General features: G+C 35.7%; 1 protein-coding gene across 1 annotated transcript in view; it reads left to right on the top strand.

Moving 5' to 3' along the window:
* The window catches only part of LOC122791239 (17-beta-hydroxysteroid dehydrogenase 13-like), a 255,974-nt gene that overhangs the window by 48,297 nt on the left and 187,503 nt on the right, over positions 1-20,174 (top strand). The window contains exon 3 of the mRNA XM_044058902.1: positions 4,634-4,765. Coding sequence (XP_043914837.1) covers positions 4,634-4,765 — 132 coding nt within the window. The remainder of the gene's footprint in view (positions 1-4,633; positions 4,766-20,174) is intronic.

Here is a 20,174-nt window from a genome sequence, read left to right on the forward strand (position 1 = left end):
CTCATTTTTTATATCACAAAAATCTGGCATTTTAACAGGGGTGTGTACACTTTTTATATCCACTGTATATATACATATATATATATATATATATATATATATATATATATATATTTGTGTGTGTGTGTGTATGTGTGTGAGTGTATGTATTTTATGCATACATATATTTATATATGTGCAGTACCCTAATGCATGCTAATGTTAAACCCAACCATGTCCATAACCCTAAGCCTGCACCTTACCTTTCAAAAATGCTTTCCATAATACTACCACTACACAAGGCACTCAGGCACATGTAAGTACAAAAACAGATACACAGCATGAAGTTTATCCCCTTACCTAACCTTATCACTAGCCATAAGCTAGAAACACTTGCACACACACTTACCTTTTACTTGACGACACACACACCATAAACAAAGTTAAACACATACAGCACAAAATCTATCCCCTACCCTAGCATTTGCTCTAACCCTAACCCACAAGCATTCATCAACACACAGTGGCATAGCTGTGTGTGTGTGTGGGGGGGTGGGTGTGAGAGGCGCAGTCCGCGCCGGGTGGCACTTTTGGGACTGTCTGCTGTAATAGTTTTAATATAAAAAAAATGCTTTTAAAGGGCGTTCTTCTTTAAGAGTGGTCCTGTAGCATCACATCTGCCCTTGTGTTAGATGACGTCTTCTTCTTCTTCCTGTCCACCCACACAATTTTAAAATACAGATTTGCCTGTTCCAAGTAAGGAGACTTACATTTATTTTGCTGATTGTTATTGCTGCTGGTTCTATTTTGCTGCCTGCCTGATTTAAGTCTGGTACTGCTACTTGATGACTTAATTCTGCTTGTGTGTGAATTTAATTCACTCTCCTCATGTGTGTTCTGAGTTAGGTATCTGCCCAATGACTTAATTCTGCTGTAATTTAATTGTGTATGTGTAATGCCCCAGTTAGGTATACCTGGTTAGTGTTACTCAGGCTCAAACCCTGTACCTTAGGTACAAGAATCAAGAGCCTGAATTGTCTACCTATACCACCACTTGTGATTCAAGCTCTCAACTGTCCAGATTTTCACAGAATGTCTGGAATGTTTGGCTCATACTTGTGGTTTGTTCCTCTTAAAATTTGTGTTTTTCTGGCAAATCAGTGGGAACTGAATTCACTAAATAATGATAGGCATTTAAGTTTCAATCTTCCTATATTTTAGGAAACGCATGGTAACACAAAACACTTTTTTCTAGCAACTTTTTAAGATTCCTCTTCATTAAGTACAGAGCTCTTTAATGTCATGAATTCATGTCTGAATTTAAATAGTTACTTAATCCACAAACTCAATGTCTACTATGTAATGTGAAGCCTTACAATTTACCTGTTTATGTCTCTATTTTTTTCTACACCCTCCATATCAATTGTATTTTGCTTATCTTATGTATCTGTATCATGAACTGTAACTTTATCCAATATCTAATGTTTTACTATGTAATGTTGGAGCTTTTCTCCCCGGGCTTCCACTGAAAATGGGCTCTCGAGCCCAGTGGACCCCCCCCCCCCCGGCCACCAAACTGAAATAAATAAATAAATAAATTATACAAGCAATTTTGTGTCCCTGGGTTTGGGCCTTTGCCCCCCCATATATTTTGGCTTTTTCCAGATTTCTTGTGTTGCAAAGTTGAAAGATTTAGTTGAGTGTCAACTGGATTTTGCAAGGAGCTGAGAGCTTCAGGGGAAGAGAAGTTTAGTGCTGCTTATGCTAAGTCTATTTGCATTCCTAGTAGTATAACAGGTAGTATACTTGCTTTTGATGCAGGAGGCTGTGGGTTCTACTTCCACAGTATGTAGATGGATTACTGATACTGTACTGTGTTGTACTGTAAAGGGAGTGGATGCTGCAGTCCTGTGACTGTCCTCCTTTAGAAGAGATACCTAGTAACTATGAACCTGTTAGTTTGCCATCCATTCCCTATTGCAATATTACTAGCTTATCATTTTTAATGTAACATAGGCAATTTATTCTTCAAGGGCATTAGACACTTTATTTGTAGATGAAACAATGTTATATAAAGTTGTTTGCCAACAGAAACCTCTTCATTAAGTACAGAGCTCTTTACTGTGGAATTATTTAGATGACTTTTACTTCTGCAGAGAGTATACATATTTACTGATATTGATGGATTGTAATAACAGAAGTTTGAGTAGACTTATGATGGAAATGTTCTGAACTGGGCAGTTTTGTCATTATTGGTTCATACATTGTTTCATTGCTTAATGGAAAAATGTTCACAACAATAAAGTTAAAACATGCTTTAACAAGTGTGCTGTATGATAAAAGGAATATAATTTAATACAATCAGGACGGTGAATCAAAGACCACATGTATGTTTGCATGGTGCTAAATATGTGTGCCTATGATGTGAATGTAGGTTTCAGTGCTGTTTCAATGAATGTAAGTTTCACGGGCAGAGAAGTTTTAATGCTAAGTCTGTTTTCATTGTGAGACTGTATTGCTTTGTTTAGCAGATGTCTGTCAGTGTTTGTGCTATAAAATTTAAAATAAAAGTTTTAGATGAAATCCAGTCCGCAGTGGTGGTGCTGCGGTAGCATTGTCGCCTCACAGTAAGATGCTGTCCGGTTCGACTCTCAGCTAGAGCGTCTTCTGCGTGGAGACATGCATGAATGGGCGTACCTTCGTTGAAGGTTGTGCATCAGGGCTGGCAACTTGGCATGTAAAAATCAACTACCAATCATTAGCGGACCGGAGTTCCGCTGTGGCGACCCCTGTCCAGGAAAAGCCGAAAGACACAACAAAGATGAAATCCAAATAATCATTGTAGAAGTAAAGCATAAAGCAGTATGCACAGTGCAGTGTTTATGGTAAATGGGCAGAAATAGCCATGTAATGGGACACTGGAATGCCTACTGGGGTGCCCATTTGACCATGATGTGTTGAGGGGGAGGGGCAGCAAACTCAAAGACAGCCCTGGGCATCACAGACTCTAGCTGCGCCACTGCCTACAAACTAACACTCACATACTAAAATCACAAACAAACACTTACATTCCAGACCACCACTTTCCCTTTCCATCATTACATGCACATGACTGAACATATACTTGACCTAATTCCCACACACTGCACTGTGTTGACAAAACATTGTGTCGACAGAGTAGCACTGATCCAGTTATAGTTTTTTATATATAGATATAGATATCACATGGAATAATATCACCTACTAGGTAGATGAAAAAAAATTATTTCATATAAAAAACAATAACCAGTATTGTGGTGTGATTAAAAATAAACCTTTATTCCCTTGTGCAGTTGGAAAAGAAAGATAAACTGATTCCGCTTATACAAGTTGCTGACAAAACTTGTTTAAGCAAAACCAGTTTGTCTTTCTTTTCCAATTGCACAAGGGAATAAAAGTTTTTTTATCACACCAGAATGTTGTTTTATATATATATATATATATATATATATATATATATATATATATATATGCATATACTGTATGCATATAAATATACATATACAGACACACATATACAATTGCAGTACAAAATATTGAATGTAAAAATTTACAGTTCTACTGAGGGGATCCAAACATTGAACATACCTTCGTATGTAGACATATACACACATATACAAGTTCAGGGGGTGTAGATGATGTGCCCTTTCCAACAGGGGGATGCATAAGGCTTCCCCCACTGCAAAAATCACTTGTAGTTTTCTTTGTTGTTCTTGTGCATTTTGGACATGTTTTATTAATTTGTATGGAAACTGAAGTATTTGGTCTAATTTTAGACCAAACATGATTCTAGTAAGTGAATTTTTTATTAAATGTGATTTCTACTTATTTTTTTCGATTGGTTGTGATTCTACTATTTGTGTTGCCTACCAAAAATAATCTAATCATTTACACATGCACCCAGCCACACCCACACACAACACTGAGTTGTAGTCAACTTTTACTGACAACTTTATTGCTAATTGATGTGAAGTGATTTTAAAATGATAACAAGGTATGCAAGCAATACTTAGTGGCAATGGTAACATTAACATGGGTACCAAAATAAGAGAAAAGGAATATATCACAAGAAACATGTAATGGAATGGATGTGCAGATGGTACACATATTTACATTTACACATGCTGTACATGTAAAATATACTGGGAATAAAATAGGAAGCTTAATAGTTCTTTGCATTCTTATAAACTATAATTTAGGAATATGCTGAAGAGGATGAGTATGTTTTTTTGTTCTTCTTAAGGTTATACCTTTGCACATGCGTTTTATGTAAATGTGTGTTTCTCTGAAAACATTTACCTTCTGGCTGTATGAAAGAGTAATGATAGGGAAATATATGTTTGGAAAGCTTCTTTCAAAATGATAAATACGTAACAAAATACTTTAATCTTCAGTTTGGAATGCAAGAAATATTTCATTCTGGTAATTTATTTTTCTATAAATGCTCTTAATCATAAACATTTTCACCAATTCTTAATGTTTGGCAATTCACATGCTCCAGTCTTTTATTTTCTTGCAGGAAAGACTAGGGCATTAAAAAATAAGAGAATGAAAGTAAGGTAAGCTTCGCCTGAAAACATTATGAACCACTTTTTTTTTCTTTACACTTGAAAAGGTGCAGAAGGATATAGGTGATGTGACTGTTCTCATCAACAATGCAGGAGTAGTAACTTGTACTGATTTGTTGACAACCACCGATGACCAGACTTTACAGACCTTCAGTGTTAATATACTTGCACATTTCTGGGTAAGTGAATAAAGGCATGTGATTCATATTTTATAAGACAGGAAGCATGCTGGTCTTCATTTGTTGTACGATTGTGAAAACAAAGTGTTCATTACCATTTTGAGGATATGTGGCAAATCAAATTATTTCAGAATGTTTTTGTTGCAACATTTTATGTGTGGAAATAACTGGCTCTGATTTTATATATATATATATATATATATATATATATATATATATATATATATATATATGTGTGTGTGTGTGTGTGTATATAAAATACAGGATTATAGGGCTATACTCATATTTCTATTTACATTTTGACTTAATAACATTATTAAACTACTAAGCAGATCAGAAAGAAACACATGCCAGCCATTAAGGGAAGACCAAAAAACAAAGTATAAAACAACTAACAAAATAAAACTTTCCATGGACTACATGTTAAGACCTTAAAGGGAAACTCTACTTTCTCCTACAGTTTAACTTAACCATTAGGTTGTTTTCTGCCTACAGTATGGTTCCAGTGTTGCATATGTACCAGAAACCTGTTTGTACTTTACAAAACTTTCATTTCCTTGCTTGGAATCATACCTCTCAACCTGGAAACATCAAAAATCTGGACAAGGCCCATGAAAAATAGGTACAAATCTGTATGCTGATTAGCATCTAATTTGCATATATAATTATGTAACCCCACCCACTCCGATGGAATTGTGGGATACCAACTTTCAAATGCAAACTGAAGAACAACCAACCAAAATATGGCACCAGATTCCAATGTTGTATTACCTGGCTATTTCGCCCCATTTACCATAAACACTAATGTGTGCATACTGCTTTACTTCTACAATCAATGATTATTTGGATTTTATTTTTACATTTTGCAGTACATCAATGCACAAACACTATTCCCTGGCTATTTCTTCCCGTACTATTTAGTATTGAATGTATGGATGCATATGCAGAAGTAATTTATAATAATTTCAAATAATGTGATAAACACTGAAACATTAAGACTAATTAACAATACAAATATTTAAGAGCTATCATAATGTATAAAATCAAAGATCAGTTTTTAAAAGCAATTAACTGTTGTATCAAGTATGTTTTTTTTTTCTTTGATTAAAACAAACTGCATTCCCTGGATGAAGGATGCTGATATATGCAGAACAGCAATTAGCTTAGGGATATACTAACATTATTACAGTCTCACCGACTGTAGTATTACAGATGTCAAAGTATCACTTCCTAGATGCCACATCTGTCGCGTTATACCCCCATATGCAGCTCTGGTTGATTTCCTCCTGTACAATGACTAATGCTACATACATTATTAGTGCTGTGACCTCACCATAACTATAAACTTTTTGGCACTGAATTTATTGGTTTACCTCACCATAACTGGCAGTGCATGTAACTAATCTAGCCATCACTAAATGACTCTTCCTAAGCAACTGTGATATTTCACTGTACATTTCAAAGTCTAAAATGGAAGGCCTGTAAGTTAGTATAAAGACACTGCTGCATGTTATGAGCAGAACTGTCAGCTATACCAAAGAAAATAATTAACAGCTTAAAACGAAGTTCTTCAAACAGACTATAAACCATACGTATGACACTGATTTAGCACTAATTTTTCCTCTTCCACTAACTTCCTGTAAACACTGTGCAGATGTATATAAATGAAATCAAAACTTTAAAGCAGATTCTTCCATCAAAAACGTAAATTCTTACTCTTCTGGAAAAGCATGAAACTAGCTATCTGTCTTCACTCAACCTTAAGTACTTTCTAGATAGAAGAAACCAGGATTTGTATCTCAAGGAAGACTAACAGAAAAAAATTCTGATTAACCTACTTTCTGTGACATAGAAAGCTACAGTTAGGTCGGAATGTTTTACCACTGATCTTGCCTCATAATATCACCATATTATTTAATTCCTACATCAAGCAATGTTGCTGACAAAATACAATTTTGTACTTGCTATAGATCTCTACAGTGAGAAACTAGAGACGTTTAAACTACACGTTATGCGCATGTGTGATCTAGCTGCCATGATTTAGTTAATTCTAACATGATCACAACCTTTTCTTCAAACATGTCCATAGAATAACTATTAGAAAAGCTCAAGTGTCTAATATCATTAGGCACTGCAGCAATAAGGCTCTTTCAGACATTTTGCAACTACATATTGGAGATTTTCTCTTGTTTAGGCTAAAACACTATGAATGCAGTCTGAAGACAACTTCCAAATGCCAACAAGTTCTTCTCTACTGAGGATTACTGTTCCACTAATGCATGTCACACAACTCCGACTTGAAAGCACAAAACTGCTGTTTCACTTTCAACAGGAAAAGCAAGTACAGAAGAAAAATAATCAAAAAGCATTTTTTGTTTTGTTTTAAAAATCTCCAGACCAAGCTATTCTTTCCAAGCATTTACACATTAGACTAGCAGCTGAAGTAATTATTTAAAAAAAAAAAAAAAAAAAAAAACACATGAGTTGTGACTTGAGTCATTTGCCATTACCTGCAGGCATGAAGCATTACTGCATGCAGTGACTGTTCCATTCCATTTCATAGCACAGACTTGAGGAAAGCATCACCTACAGCTCATGGAATGTGATTCTTCCCACCACACTATCCTAAAACGTCCCCCCTAATCCTATTGTTAAGCTATAGCCACAGGTTCCACAGGGATCTTGCAGCCTGTGATTACTGCTTCTGTAAAGAAAGAGGACGTTCCGTCCCACGCTTACCTGCTCGCGCTGCCTGCTGCTTGGAAAAATAAAACTGATAGCACTGCTGCCTGTAATTCCATTGCTGCTGCATTCCTGCTTGCAGCCAGCTTGGAAAAAAAATGAAAGCGTTACTGCCTAGTACTCGGTGCTGTATTCCTTCCCGCTTGCAGCCAACCGGAAATAATGATGTGAGCTCCTTGAGCTCAATTCCGACTGGCTGGTAGCCCTGGTGGCACTGACGTCATCCTGCACATGATGACGTCAGCTCCGACAGCGCAAATTAAAAAAAAATTTTAAAAAATTAAGCAAAAAAATCGGAAATGAAGGGGTGCCAATCGGGAATCGTGGCACCCCTTCATTTGGACCCCAAAACTCGGTAAATACAGAGTAATTCAGTATGGTTGGGAGGTATGCTTGGAATCGAAGGAAGGGAAAGCCCACCTATTTCTTTTTAAGCTTAACTTCTCACATACTTTGCAGAAGAATTTGCATACACCTGCATGACATACCACAGACACAGAGAAATGTGTAGTTTACACTGTCAGGTGCTGCTGACAGTCTCATACAGGTAATTAGTCCTGTTGATGTTGGAAGCTCAGCAGCTGCTATAAAAAAGGCAGGGATTTGAAAATGTTTCCATTGTCTTTACTGCAGATTGTAAGATAACTTACACTGATTCACATCTGCTTCCTGTGTAGCCGTGGCTTTCATGATAAAACAAAGCAATTTGATCAGCCAAGGTTTCAAAGGCAGTTGTCACCTCTTGTGGTACATAAGCAATTAAAATAATTAACATATGAACCGAGCATGAAGACTAAAAGCACAACAGAAGGTGCAGACAAGATGTGGCTGAAGTGTATGAAAGACAGGAGTCAAGATGATGCAGAAGTTCCTATGCAACACTGGGCAGACCAAGGGAGACAATGGGCCTGACAAAGTAGACTATAATGCTTCTTAAAAATGTTAAGTGCATTAACATACTATACTTCCTAGGGCTGTGCATTTGGAAGAGAAAATAGATGATGAAGAGACATTCTGAATTTGTGCTGTGCCATTTTTTAACACTGTACAATGGAAAAGGCAATAAACATGTGTAACATATTGTGAAAGGAGCATCTTTATTTGACAGCCATTTTTGAGTGTCTCATTGGCATTGCCTGTGTTGTTCATATTAGTCACCAAACCATTGTTTTCTAGTTCGACAATTGTATCGTTTGCAAGGGGTAGAAAGATATATTAGTGGGTTTTCAGAAGTTTGCCCCCTTTAGAAGTAAACATTCCTAAAGTAGCTATGCACATCATTTCACAAAAATGCTTACTTGGCAAACAGTAAACTGGGAAACCATGGAAAGGGACAAGTCATACACAGATGACAAACAAATGTAAAAGAGAACATGAGTAAGAGAATATCATAGGTAATGTAATATGGTATAATCAGCTGGGGGGAAGTGGGCTGAAAATGGAATGGAGCAGGAAAAGACACTGCAGAAAGGAAATGTATACATTAAACACATCACAACTGCAATTATGACTGGGAAAAAAAACACTACAGAAAAGATTACCATGCAGTGAAAAGCTATGGATTCCTTGGGACACTTACCGAAACCCACAGCCACCATAGGTAATAACAGACTGAAAAAGTACAACATAGAAATAGTACTGTGATGGTTGTGATATGTACTGATAAAAGGAATAGAGGGGTAATGACATAGGTTCATAAAAAGCTGCTATGCATGCAGTCCAGGAGAACATTAGCCCAAATTCCCAATAGCCTCAAGCACTGCCTGGTTAAGTGACTTGCTCAAGGTCACACAGTAGAAAAATGAACATGGAAAGGTCCAAACTATGTACTCTTAGCACTCGAAGGAGAACTTTAGTCCTCTGCACTTACTTCCAGACATATTACAAGTTCAGTTAAAGGAACAGGAATGGGTTCCTTCTTGGCTCAATTCACTGATGGCTGTAACCATCAGGAGTGCAGTTTCCTGTTAAAGTACACAGAGTAATGTGCAGGTCTTACCAAGCCTAGAGCATAAGTATTATCAAGGAGTCATTTTGTGGCAGAGTGATTGTGTTGCATGTTAAAAAATCAGTTAATGAGCAGAATAACATTAAAAGAGAAACAAAACATAACGCAAGAAGACATCTGTGCTTCAAAAAAAGTTATCTAAAGGTAAGGAATAGAAAGTTGACATATTTAGTTGTGGAATTACAAAACAGCTTTGTAAGGAGAAAAGTAAGAAGAGTATGAAATTAGTTCTAAAACAAATGAGCAAATGCAACTGGTAAAGAATTTCCTACAGTTTTCACCCCCCCCAAAAAAAAATCTTCCCACTGCTGGGACTGGGGAACAGAATTATTTTCCAGTCCCTTAATTTTACTGAGTCATTGTCAAGGATTCAGGGTTGTAGAAGGGTGATTTTCCTGTACTTTAACAAAAATAACAAGAAATGATAGAAAATAAAATGTTGCAAGACATCTGTCCGTCAGAAAAAAAGTGGCTCTCCAAAGTTAAGGAATAGAAAGTTAGCCATATTTTGTTGTAGATTTACTTACTAAGGGGAAAAAAAAGAATGTGGCATTAATTATAAAACAAATGCATATAAATTATTTTCAAAAGCGTTCATGTAAAAACAAATAAAAGTAAAAATCTTTCCACTGCAGGCACTGAGGAACAGAATTATTCTCAAATCCCTCCCTTTACAGTAGTGGCTGTCACAAATGCAACTTCAAGGATCTCTAAGTGATGGTTTTGACACCTCACAAAACAATGTTTGAGGAGAGGACTGTCATTTCATCTTGGACTACAAAAAGATGCTTTGAATAAAGATCTGCAGTTTAGCTACTTTTTGATTGCAGCTATATAACACCTTAATGTAGTATAAAACAGGATTTGAGACAAACAAAAATGGGAGTTATTCCAGTAAAAAAAAGAAGCAGTCCTGTTACAGAAGGTATATAAGATAACAGTGAGTAACACTAATTCCATTATACGTCAATGGCAAGGTAATACACCACTACTTCCTTATGTCTAGTGTGACTCATATAAAGTAGACTTGAAGTGGATTATGGGAAAAAGAAAGGGTTGAAGAAAAGCAAGATCACATTGATATGTCAAGCTCTATTGGCAGCCATTTTGTTGGAAAACATTAAAATTCTGTAAGAGCACTCAGAGTGATTTTGAGGTGTTCAGATAGCTCAGGAAGCAAAAACAGAGTGAAACATTTTTTTAAGTTCTAAGATGGAGTTTTCCTTTAATTAATGCTGGAGGATATTGTATTGTGAAATAAGTTCATTGCATTCTCAACCTTATTTTACATTGCCCTGAGATAGCCATGGGTTGATCTCAGCATTTAGCATCTCACCCAAACCTACTAAAGTCAGAAAACATGTACCTGCACCCCATATAATTCTAAGGGGCATGTCTAGTCATTCCATGGAGATAACTGCACAAGTCTGTATCTCACTGATCTGATACACTGTTGAGTAGTGTACTGGATTCTAGAACACTGAATTAAACCAACTTAAAAAAACTGGAAAAGGTACACTGATTCCTCAACAGAAAAATTACAGGATTGGAACACAAACTATTCTGAAAGCTCATGTTTAGCTCAGGGCTTAAAACTAAGCACTTTATACTATGTTAAGATGAACAGTATTATGCAAGTAAAAAGTAAGTAAAAGATAATAAGTGATGTAATATAATGTGTACCTCTTGCAGGAACAAGCATTTTAAATAAAATAAGTGTATTATCAGAAATAACAAGATAATTGATAAAATTCCATTCAGCATGCAAATATAGCCCTGTAAATAGTAGTTTGTCAAAAAAGGATACATTAGGGCATAATGCCTTCAGTTTTTCTGTCCAGGACTCGAGTAAAACAAGTAGAAATTCTAGCTAAATTAATTTACTTCAAAGCTAAAAGTCTCATTGTTCAGTCTACAGTGATGAGAATTTAATCTTAAAGGGCAGTCTAAGTAGCCAGTCAAAAAGATAATAAAAGAATCAGCATGTTGCTTGGGGTTAAAGTTTTTAGAAGTACCTCATTGTACCACCTCTCCTGAAGTCAATAATATACAGAGCAGATCTAGCAGCAACCTGTGATCTAGCAGCAACCTGAAGGAAAACAGAGCCAGCATTTGCAACAGCCATGAACACAGTACTCATGAATGGTCCTACAAATAAACAAACAGAAACAATTCCCGATAAAGTCACTGAACTTACAGCAGTTAAGCACCTTTGTCCTTTTTATTAAGACTTCATCAGAAAAAGAACCAATCAAGCATCGTTTCCTTTTAAAGGCTCCCCTTATGAATCTGTTGCAACTCAAAAAACAATGAACATTTGTTTTACAAAAAAAAAATGAAAACTCTCATTAATCACAATTACCAAATGTTAATTGTGTTTTTCTTATTTCCAACATTTTTTTTAAATTAATAAACTAATTCGATTTTGGAATAGAGGCTCCATTACATTTACTCTGTCACTTTATCTCTATTGCATCTAACAAAGTATCTGTGTTGTGTTGTTCATCTGTTTGTCCCTCTTCATACTTCCTAACACAAAAAATAAACTTCTTAAAATTACCATAACTGATAATATTCTTAAACAATGTATTTGTTTTGCTTTCATTTTTTTATTGAATACAGCTATTTGTAGTTTTTTTCATTCAGCTTCTTTTTTCTCTTCCCATATAAATACATTATGTACAGTGCATGTAGCTAGGTATACTACTTATTCTAAGAAAAAAAAATCTATCATTAGGTTTCATGACTAATACCCAGGCTGGCAACAGTTACACTAATCCTGGGATTCAGAAATTGCTACTGAGAACAGTAAGCCCTAACACTACCATTTTCTTACTCGCAGTAGCCCTTTCTAATTCAGACACAGGCCCTCTCCACTGATTCTACATGATCTGAATATATAACATTTCCTCTTTAACTGTTTGACAAAATAAATAATTACTAGGAAAGATCTCTCTGGAGAGTCTAGAGGCTATCCCAAAGACATTTGCTGTACATCTGGTACCATCAGAATATCAAAGGTATATCTCTTAGAACCCTATGAAGGATTCTACCTAAGAAATAATGACCTGCTGGAAAAATTACAGTTTATGATCTGCTTTGAGTTATGGTAGAAAACCATCCTACATGACTGAATTTAGGTGGCATCCAGAAACTCTTTTGTATGTAGCTGAGAAGATCCCAAGTCTGACATTTGCGGATTGAGACTCAATTTCAGCCTGGTCAGAAGAACTGGGGTCTTCCTGACACTTGAATGCAGATCCAGAACAGAGTCACGAGTAAATATAAACCCCAAAGAATTTTGAGATAATGAAATGCTGTTGTTAGATAGAGGGAGGTTAACTGTAAGTGCTGGTTTGTCATAAGAAACCTGAGGAAATTCCTGTTGGATTTCTTTATGGAATTGTGAAGACAGATATTTTCTAAAAACAGAATTACAATCCACACACCTTGAGGTAGTATTTATTTATTTATTTGTTTATTTTTTATTGTTTATTTATTTGTTTATTTGTTGCCCAGATGAGTTTGACTGGGCAAGAGGCTTCTTTTCAGTTGGAGCCCTGGGAAAAAAAAAACTCCATAAACACAAGTAGAAAACAGCAATAAAAACAGTTAGTAGTAGGTATATAACACTAGTATTCTATTACAAAAACGTTGAAATTAAAATCACTTGTAACTCTTACTAGTTTATAAAGTAAAACCATGGTATGTCAGCAATAAACGTGATTTGTAGTATATACATAGTTTAGTAAATAGGGGTAATAAAACATTACGACTCACACACTATCACAGAAAACCACGTCATGATGTCATTGAAAACATTACGACTCACACAATATCACAGAAAACCATGTCATGATGTCATTGGGAATTATGTCAACACTGGCAATCAAACATTATTCAGTATCAAGCATTATTCAGTATATCCATGAGTAATTATAGAGATTTTAAAAAGTATTTAAATATACAGAAATAAATGAAGCAGTTTGCATATTATGATTAATTATCACACTAGGTGGAAACAGAGTGGTGTTAGGAGGAAAAAAGTTTTAGGAACCTGAACTGTAGGATTCAATTGATATTAGACTTAATTCAAGGAGTTTGTCATGTGGTTGTAAAAAGAGGGAGTTAAATTGTAGTTTGGAGTGTGAAGTTGTAGTGAAAGGGTTTGTTAAAAGGTCTGAGAGTGAGGGTGGAGAACTTAAGGAGAGGTAAAATGATGGCAGAGGGGAGCTGGAGGAAAGGTAGATTGATAGCAGAAGAGAACAAGATAAACAGATGAGGTTACTTAAAAGATAAGAGTTGTTTTTTTGAATTAAGAGGTGAGGCTAGTCAGGGGATGAACATGAGCACATCCAGGTGCTGGAGAAATGTATTTTGTGTAAGGATGTAAGCTGTGCAAGTTGGTCTGTTATCTAATGTTGTTAGGAATGGAGCTCCAGATTTTGGAGACATAATGGGAATAGACAGAAATTCCAAAAGTTATATTACAAGTTTTGCAGTCCAGTGAAGTAGTCTAGTTGTGAAGTAAGGTTTCACAGTGTTGACTAATACAGGGCAAATCAGGAGCTTATAAATGATCTTATGGATTGTCACTAATTGGGATAGAGAAAAATAATGTGGTAGCTGTTGCATTGTAGGTCATTTAATGTGGGCAGTGGTTTAATCTGGCAGTGTGATTTGAAGTAAATCTGGCTATTTTGCTGTAGAATTGCTTGATTTTAGTTAGGAGGGTCAGCTGAAGAGTTGTGAAAATTGGGGCTTTGTATAGTGGGGAGGGAATAAAAAAGGATAAGGCAATATTTTTGGAGCTGTCTGTTAGAAAGTGCCTGCTATGGTAAAAGATATATAGCTTTTGATGTGTTTATTTGTTTAATGGCATGTTGTATGTGGATATCAAATTTTAAGTGCTCATCAATGATGATGCAAAGACATTTTCTGCATATGATATATTCAGTAGGCATGTTGACCCTTGTGGAACACCAACGGAGGCTGATAGATAAGGAGAGAGAGCTTTAAGCCATTGAACCACTTGGAGCCTACTTGTGAGGTAGCTATGGAACCAGGTCAGACATGCCTGATGAAGGCCACATGAGTACAGTCTGAAAAGAAGAATTTGGCTTGATAGTGTATCAAATGCTTTTAATAGCTCCAGGAACAGGGAGGATACTACTTGTCCTGTGTCTCCATGCAGAGTGACTTGGCTTGCAAAACTGGGGAGAGTAGTCATGGTGTAATGATGAGGTCTAAAATCATGCTGGGTTGGAGAGAGGAGGTTGTTCTGTGAAGTGTTTGAGGAGTTGTATTTGTGTGCTTTTGTCCAGGATTTTAGACAAATGTATCAGAAATTAAGAGATGACAGTTAGAGAATTCAGTGGATTCACAGCCTTTGTGTAGAGGAATCATTATTGATTTTTCTCAGATATTGGCTGCATAGTTTTTCACTAATGGATCTATTTACTAGTATTGAAGTGGGATATGCAAGAGCATCAACAGCCATTTTAAGTATTTCAGGGAAAGATGGGTTTCAGTTTAGGCAGCAGTATTTTAATTGCTGTGGTAGGAGCAGAAATGAGGTGAAATGTAAGAGGTTTGTTGGAGAATTACAGTTTGGAGGCTATGCTGGAGTTTGCTTTTGAGGAGAAGGAGATAGACTGAATATAGTGTGTTTAAAACTGGGTGGTAATGGGGGTCTAATGAGTCTTCTGCATAGGTTGTCTGATGATTCTCTACTACTTTTTGATAATCACAAACATTCCCAGAGGTAGTTGACTCTAAAGGCCCTATATACCTGAATATGGTCTCCTCTTAGACATATATATGAAACACTGTACAAGTTTGGATAATTTAGTATTTCGTAATGACTTAAATTTTCATCTCCATGGATGTCCTTGGTATATTTCCTCTGTACTCTTTCCCATTTACTCATGCTTGTTTTCTTTTAAGGTTTCCATATTGTTATTCCATACTCAAGTTTGGGTCTAATATAACTAGCAAACAATGACTTCATCATTTCTGATTTCCTATATCTACAGTTATAGAACTATCATTAGCAATTAGTTGATATCATTATAAAAACTCAGGCTGGACCTACCCATATACCCAGGTCTTTAAGTGAATCTACAGTTTCAATTACTTTGTGCTGTATTACATATTCACCTTTCAATTTATGTCTATCAAATCTCATATGCTTAGTTTTTGTTGTATTTATCAGCTGAGTGTTCTGTGCCCAAATGATCAATTTAGTCAAGTTCTTTTGCAGACATGCCGTATCTGTAGCACATATAATCCGTTTACCAATTTTCAAGTCATCTGCATACAAACTGTAGAACACCTTAGATGAAAAAGATAGATCTGAATAATACAATCTAAACAAGTATGGGGCTAGGATAGAGCCCTGTGGGACACCCTGACTGTAACCTTGAATTTTATCTGTCCAGTTGCTGTATGATACTTGCCATGTCCTGTTTGTAAGCCATGCAGCTATCCGTCTTTTACAGAGTACATCAATACCTAGATGTTCTAATTCATTGATCAGCATAATTTTTCATTCATAGCTGCTATTATTATAGCAGGTCTGAATTTAGTCTATGCTACAACAAACAAGGCGTACCAATTTCAGAAAAAAACAGTTCAAATAAGCAGGCACAACATATTGGTATTTATTTCAATACGGCTTATTCCTTCCATTTTCTAAAGAGCCTTCCAGCAATTATTTTATCTCCTTTATAATATTATTATTTTTTTTTTACAGTTTAGTTTGGTTTTGGGTGGCCACGGTGGTGCAGTGATTAGCATTGTCGCCTCACAGCAAGAGGTTCTCTGGTTCGATCCTCGGCTGGGGTGCCTTCTGTGCGGAGTCTGCATGTCCTCCCTGTGGTCACGTGGGTTTCCTCTGGGTGCTCCGATTTCCTCCCACATCCCAAAGACATGCAGTAGGTGGATTGGACACTCTAAATTGGCCCTAGGTGTGAGTGCATGTGTGTGCCTTCTGTGGAAGGTTGGGAGCCGGGCTGGCAACTCGACACTGTAAAACTCCACTGCCAATCATGAGCAGACAGGTGATCTCCTGTGGCGACCCCTAACCGGGAAAAGCCAAAAGGAGAAGAAAAAAGAAGCTGCTATTATATTATTATTATTAAAGAACATCATGTTACAGGTGGTAATAGATCTATTTTCAACATATGCATATTGATATATAGTTTCAAGTCCCAACCTTTCCAATTCTGACAATACTTAATCCAATATAACCTTCTGTATTATTTTTCACAACATGAAAGTAAACATATGGGTTGGTATGACTCTGAGTTTGCCTACTTCTCTTTCTTTTAAAGACAGGTTTAAGAAGTGCATGTTTCCAATCATGAGGAATCTCACCATAGTTATATTACCTAGTAAATAACAGATATAATGGTAATATAAGTTTATGCCAAAGTGTTCTTAGATCATTATTACTAATGCCATCTCCTCCCTGTGCTTTGTTTGAAAACAGTTTGTGTAGTTCTTTTTCAAAATAATCTAAATTGATTTCAGTATCTGAGGTTACCTGAATTTCACTAGGACAATTTATGCTCCCTTTGTGGAGCCAAACTGCTTTGCATAAGATTTTGTAAATATAATCTGTTGTGTCTACACACAGTTTATCAATGTGCATATCTTTACTTCTACTACATCTTTTACATCCTTTGTATCTATAAAATAATTTCCAATTATACTCAATAACTTTCTATAAATTTTCTTCAAATTGTTCATCTTATCTCACACTATGATTAATTTGTTTGTCCAACTTGTTTATTTCAGTTTTCAAAGTCAAAGTTTGACCTTCTTTCATTTCTTATATTTTTTGTGTCTCAACTTAATCAAGTATCTTGTTCTTATGAAAATATATCTTTCTGATGTCAATAACATCAGTCTTATGAGAACATAGGAAATTTTGCAATAAAAAACTGTGTAATTTATGCTCCTTGCATTAATAACCATCAGAGATACATCAAATGTTGCTATCTGTGAAATGTTTTGACCTGGCAAAAATCCTGCCTTGTGTTTGTCAACTATTGCAAAATATTGCAAAATATCTACTGCAAAAATTATCTTCCCTGATCTAGATAAGTACACGCCATGCTATCTGAACACGTGTGCCCAAAAAATAGGCTCAGATGCTCTACATACACACTTCAATTTTTTTAACAAGACATTTTTTCTCATGTAGGTATTTCCCCGAAAAATATTTTCATTCACAGCTACCTGACTTTCCTTTTTCATTGTTTATTACCTTTGCAAGCATACAGTTTACATCCAGCTGGCTTGTACCTCCACAGGGTGAGCCATGTTGTCATCTTCTGACTTTATTCTCTTTTTTCTTATAGTAATGTTTTTCAATCCTTAAACATCCGGTTTTGATTTTTTTTTCATTTTCACCTGCCTCTGCTTTTTCTACCTTGTCTTTTGGAAAAATGATACCTTTTTCTGTAGGCTGAAAGTTGTCTGGTAGAAAAATATTATCATTCCCTGTAATCTGTGTTACACAACAAAGCAGTGCCCTTCTTAGTATGTATTCTCTTTGCTTTATAGACAATCACTTTCTTTTTTTACCTAATTATTTGTTAAGAATTTCTTTCTTTCTTCTTTTTTTTTATTTTCTTCTATATGCGCTGAATGCTCAGATTGCTAAATACTTGTATTCGGAATTCCAAAATAGTCAGTGGTATTATCTTGTTCAACAGGGCTTGAGTGATCTTTACTGACAACAGACATTTCCTTTCCTAAATGTGCTCTATGTGCTCTTTGCCTAATATTATTTATCTCATCAGTCCAGTCATTAATATATGTAACAACAGTTCTCCAAACTGTGCCAATTACACAGATGCAATCGTCATCATTAAGTCTAGATTTACTAATAATAATGGTAAGCAAATCATCCAACTTTTGGCATGAGGAACCCAGATCACCAGTGTAATCAAATGTTACTCTTAAATATACATAGTATTTAGTACACTGTAAAAAATACTGGTGCTATAGCAAATCATTAATGGCATACCCATTTAAGGAATCCAGTTTTAGCTGCAAATGAAAAAGGAATTCTAACAAAAAGGATTAATCAAAATCAGTTACCTCAGAATCCAAAGAGATTTTAAATCACCTTCTATGAAAAAAATCATACAAACAATATACAAATAATATTAAATTAAGTAGAATAAAGTCATTGCTCTGACCATACCAGTTGTGAAAGTCACACAAAAGCTGGAATTTAGTTACATTGCACTCTCACTATCACTCATAGTCGCACCTCTTTTTAACAGTAAAGACAAATAAATTGCAAACTGACACAGGATTGTTTCATATAAGCACTGGATTGCCCTCTCTGCCATCTGTGTGAATTTATAGTTGACTAAGACCCTTGAGATGGCTAGAGTTTGCCTGTCTAAAGCCTATCCCTTTCCAACAACAAACAGTGAATATTAGAGGTAAAACATCAAAATGTAAATCAAGGTAAAGCTTCTTATCTACAAGCTAACCATTTCAATCACAAACCAACACAGGGTTGCTTAGATAAGCTCTGGATATCATACCAAACTTCTTTAGCTTTAGGAACAAGCTTAGACTGGCTAAATCTTGAATTTGTCCCACTCACCAGTCTTTATTAAACAAGGAAACATGTGGAGTAAAGCTCTTCCTTTTTTCTTGCATGGGAGAGTTTTTGAATTGCTTTTTTTGTTCAGTTATTAGTAAACCTCAGGAAAAGCTAGCTATAACTGTTTTAAAGAGCTAATAGATATGGAATAGATGCAGAAGTAAATTTTGATTTTGCGTAATCTAAAAATATCATCACTATCATGAGTGGGTTCAGTGTGTTTCATCATACGTTTGGTACACTGAATATTTTCAAAGCAGTTTTTTTTTTAATGGAAATGCTGGTTCATTGCAGGATGCCAGCATTTGCTTTGGGGGATCAGTGCAAAAATGGGGAGAAGGATTTTGCCCTTTCCCCACTGTTGTGCAATAACAGAGTTGGTATTTATAATTAGCATGGGGTGCTGGGGGCTTGTTCTCCTACATAATATTTTTTTAATGCATTTTGATCACTTGTGATCAATGTAATGTATGCCGATGTACCAGGATGGCATTATAGTGAAAGAAAATCCTCATTTACTTAAATGTATGGCTGCTCATTTGCACATGTAAATAGCCTTCTACCCAAAAGTAGGGCTAGCAAAATGGATTTTGAAGGGGACACTGGGGAAAACAGTAATTTAGTAAAAGCTATGGGAAACAAATGCTTACTTTTGGATTTACATGGCATTTGAAACTAACGACACTGACCTGTAGACTGAGGGTTTTGGAATTGCTTCATATGTCTGATATTTCCTCATCCCACTCAATACTTTTTAGTATGAGAATGAGAAACGTAAATAGATATCTAAAGCACGGTGTAAAAAAGTGGAGTTTATATCACATGGAAAAGGGTATAAATATACTCAAATGTACATTCTAGTAATAAACATGTAACCATATAACAAAATAAGACATCTACTAAGTCATAAATGTCTTTAATAAAATGAGAAATGGTATTTTAATCAGCAGAAGGAAGCTGCAGAAAAATGCTTAACTACATTCACCATCACTCCTATAACAGTTAATTTGTATCCCCCATGGTCTGTC

Source organism: Protopterus annectens, chromosome 17.part0 (assembly GCF_019279795.1).
Source record: "Protopterus annectens isolate FY-2018-M chromosome 17.part0, PAN1.0, whole genome shotgun sequence".
Classification (NCBI taxonomy): Eukaryota; Metazoa; Chordata; order Ceratodontiformes; family Protopteridae; genus Protopterus; species Protopterus annectens.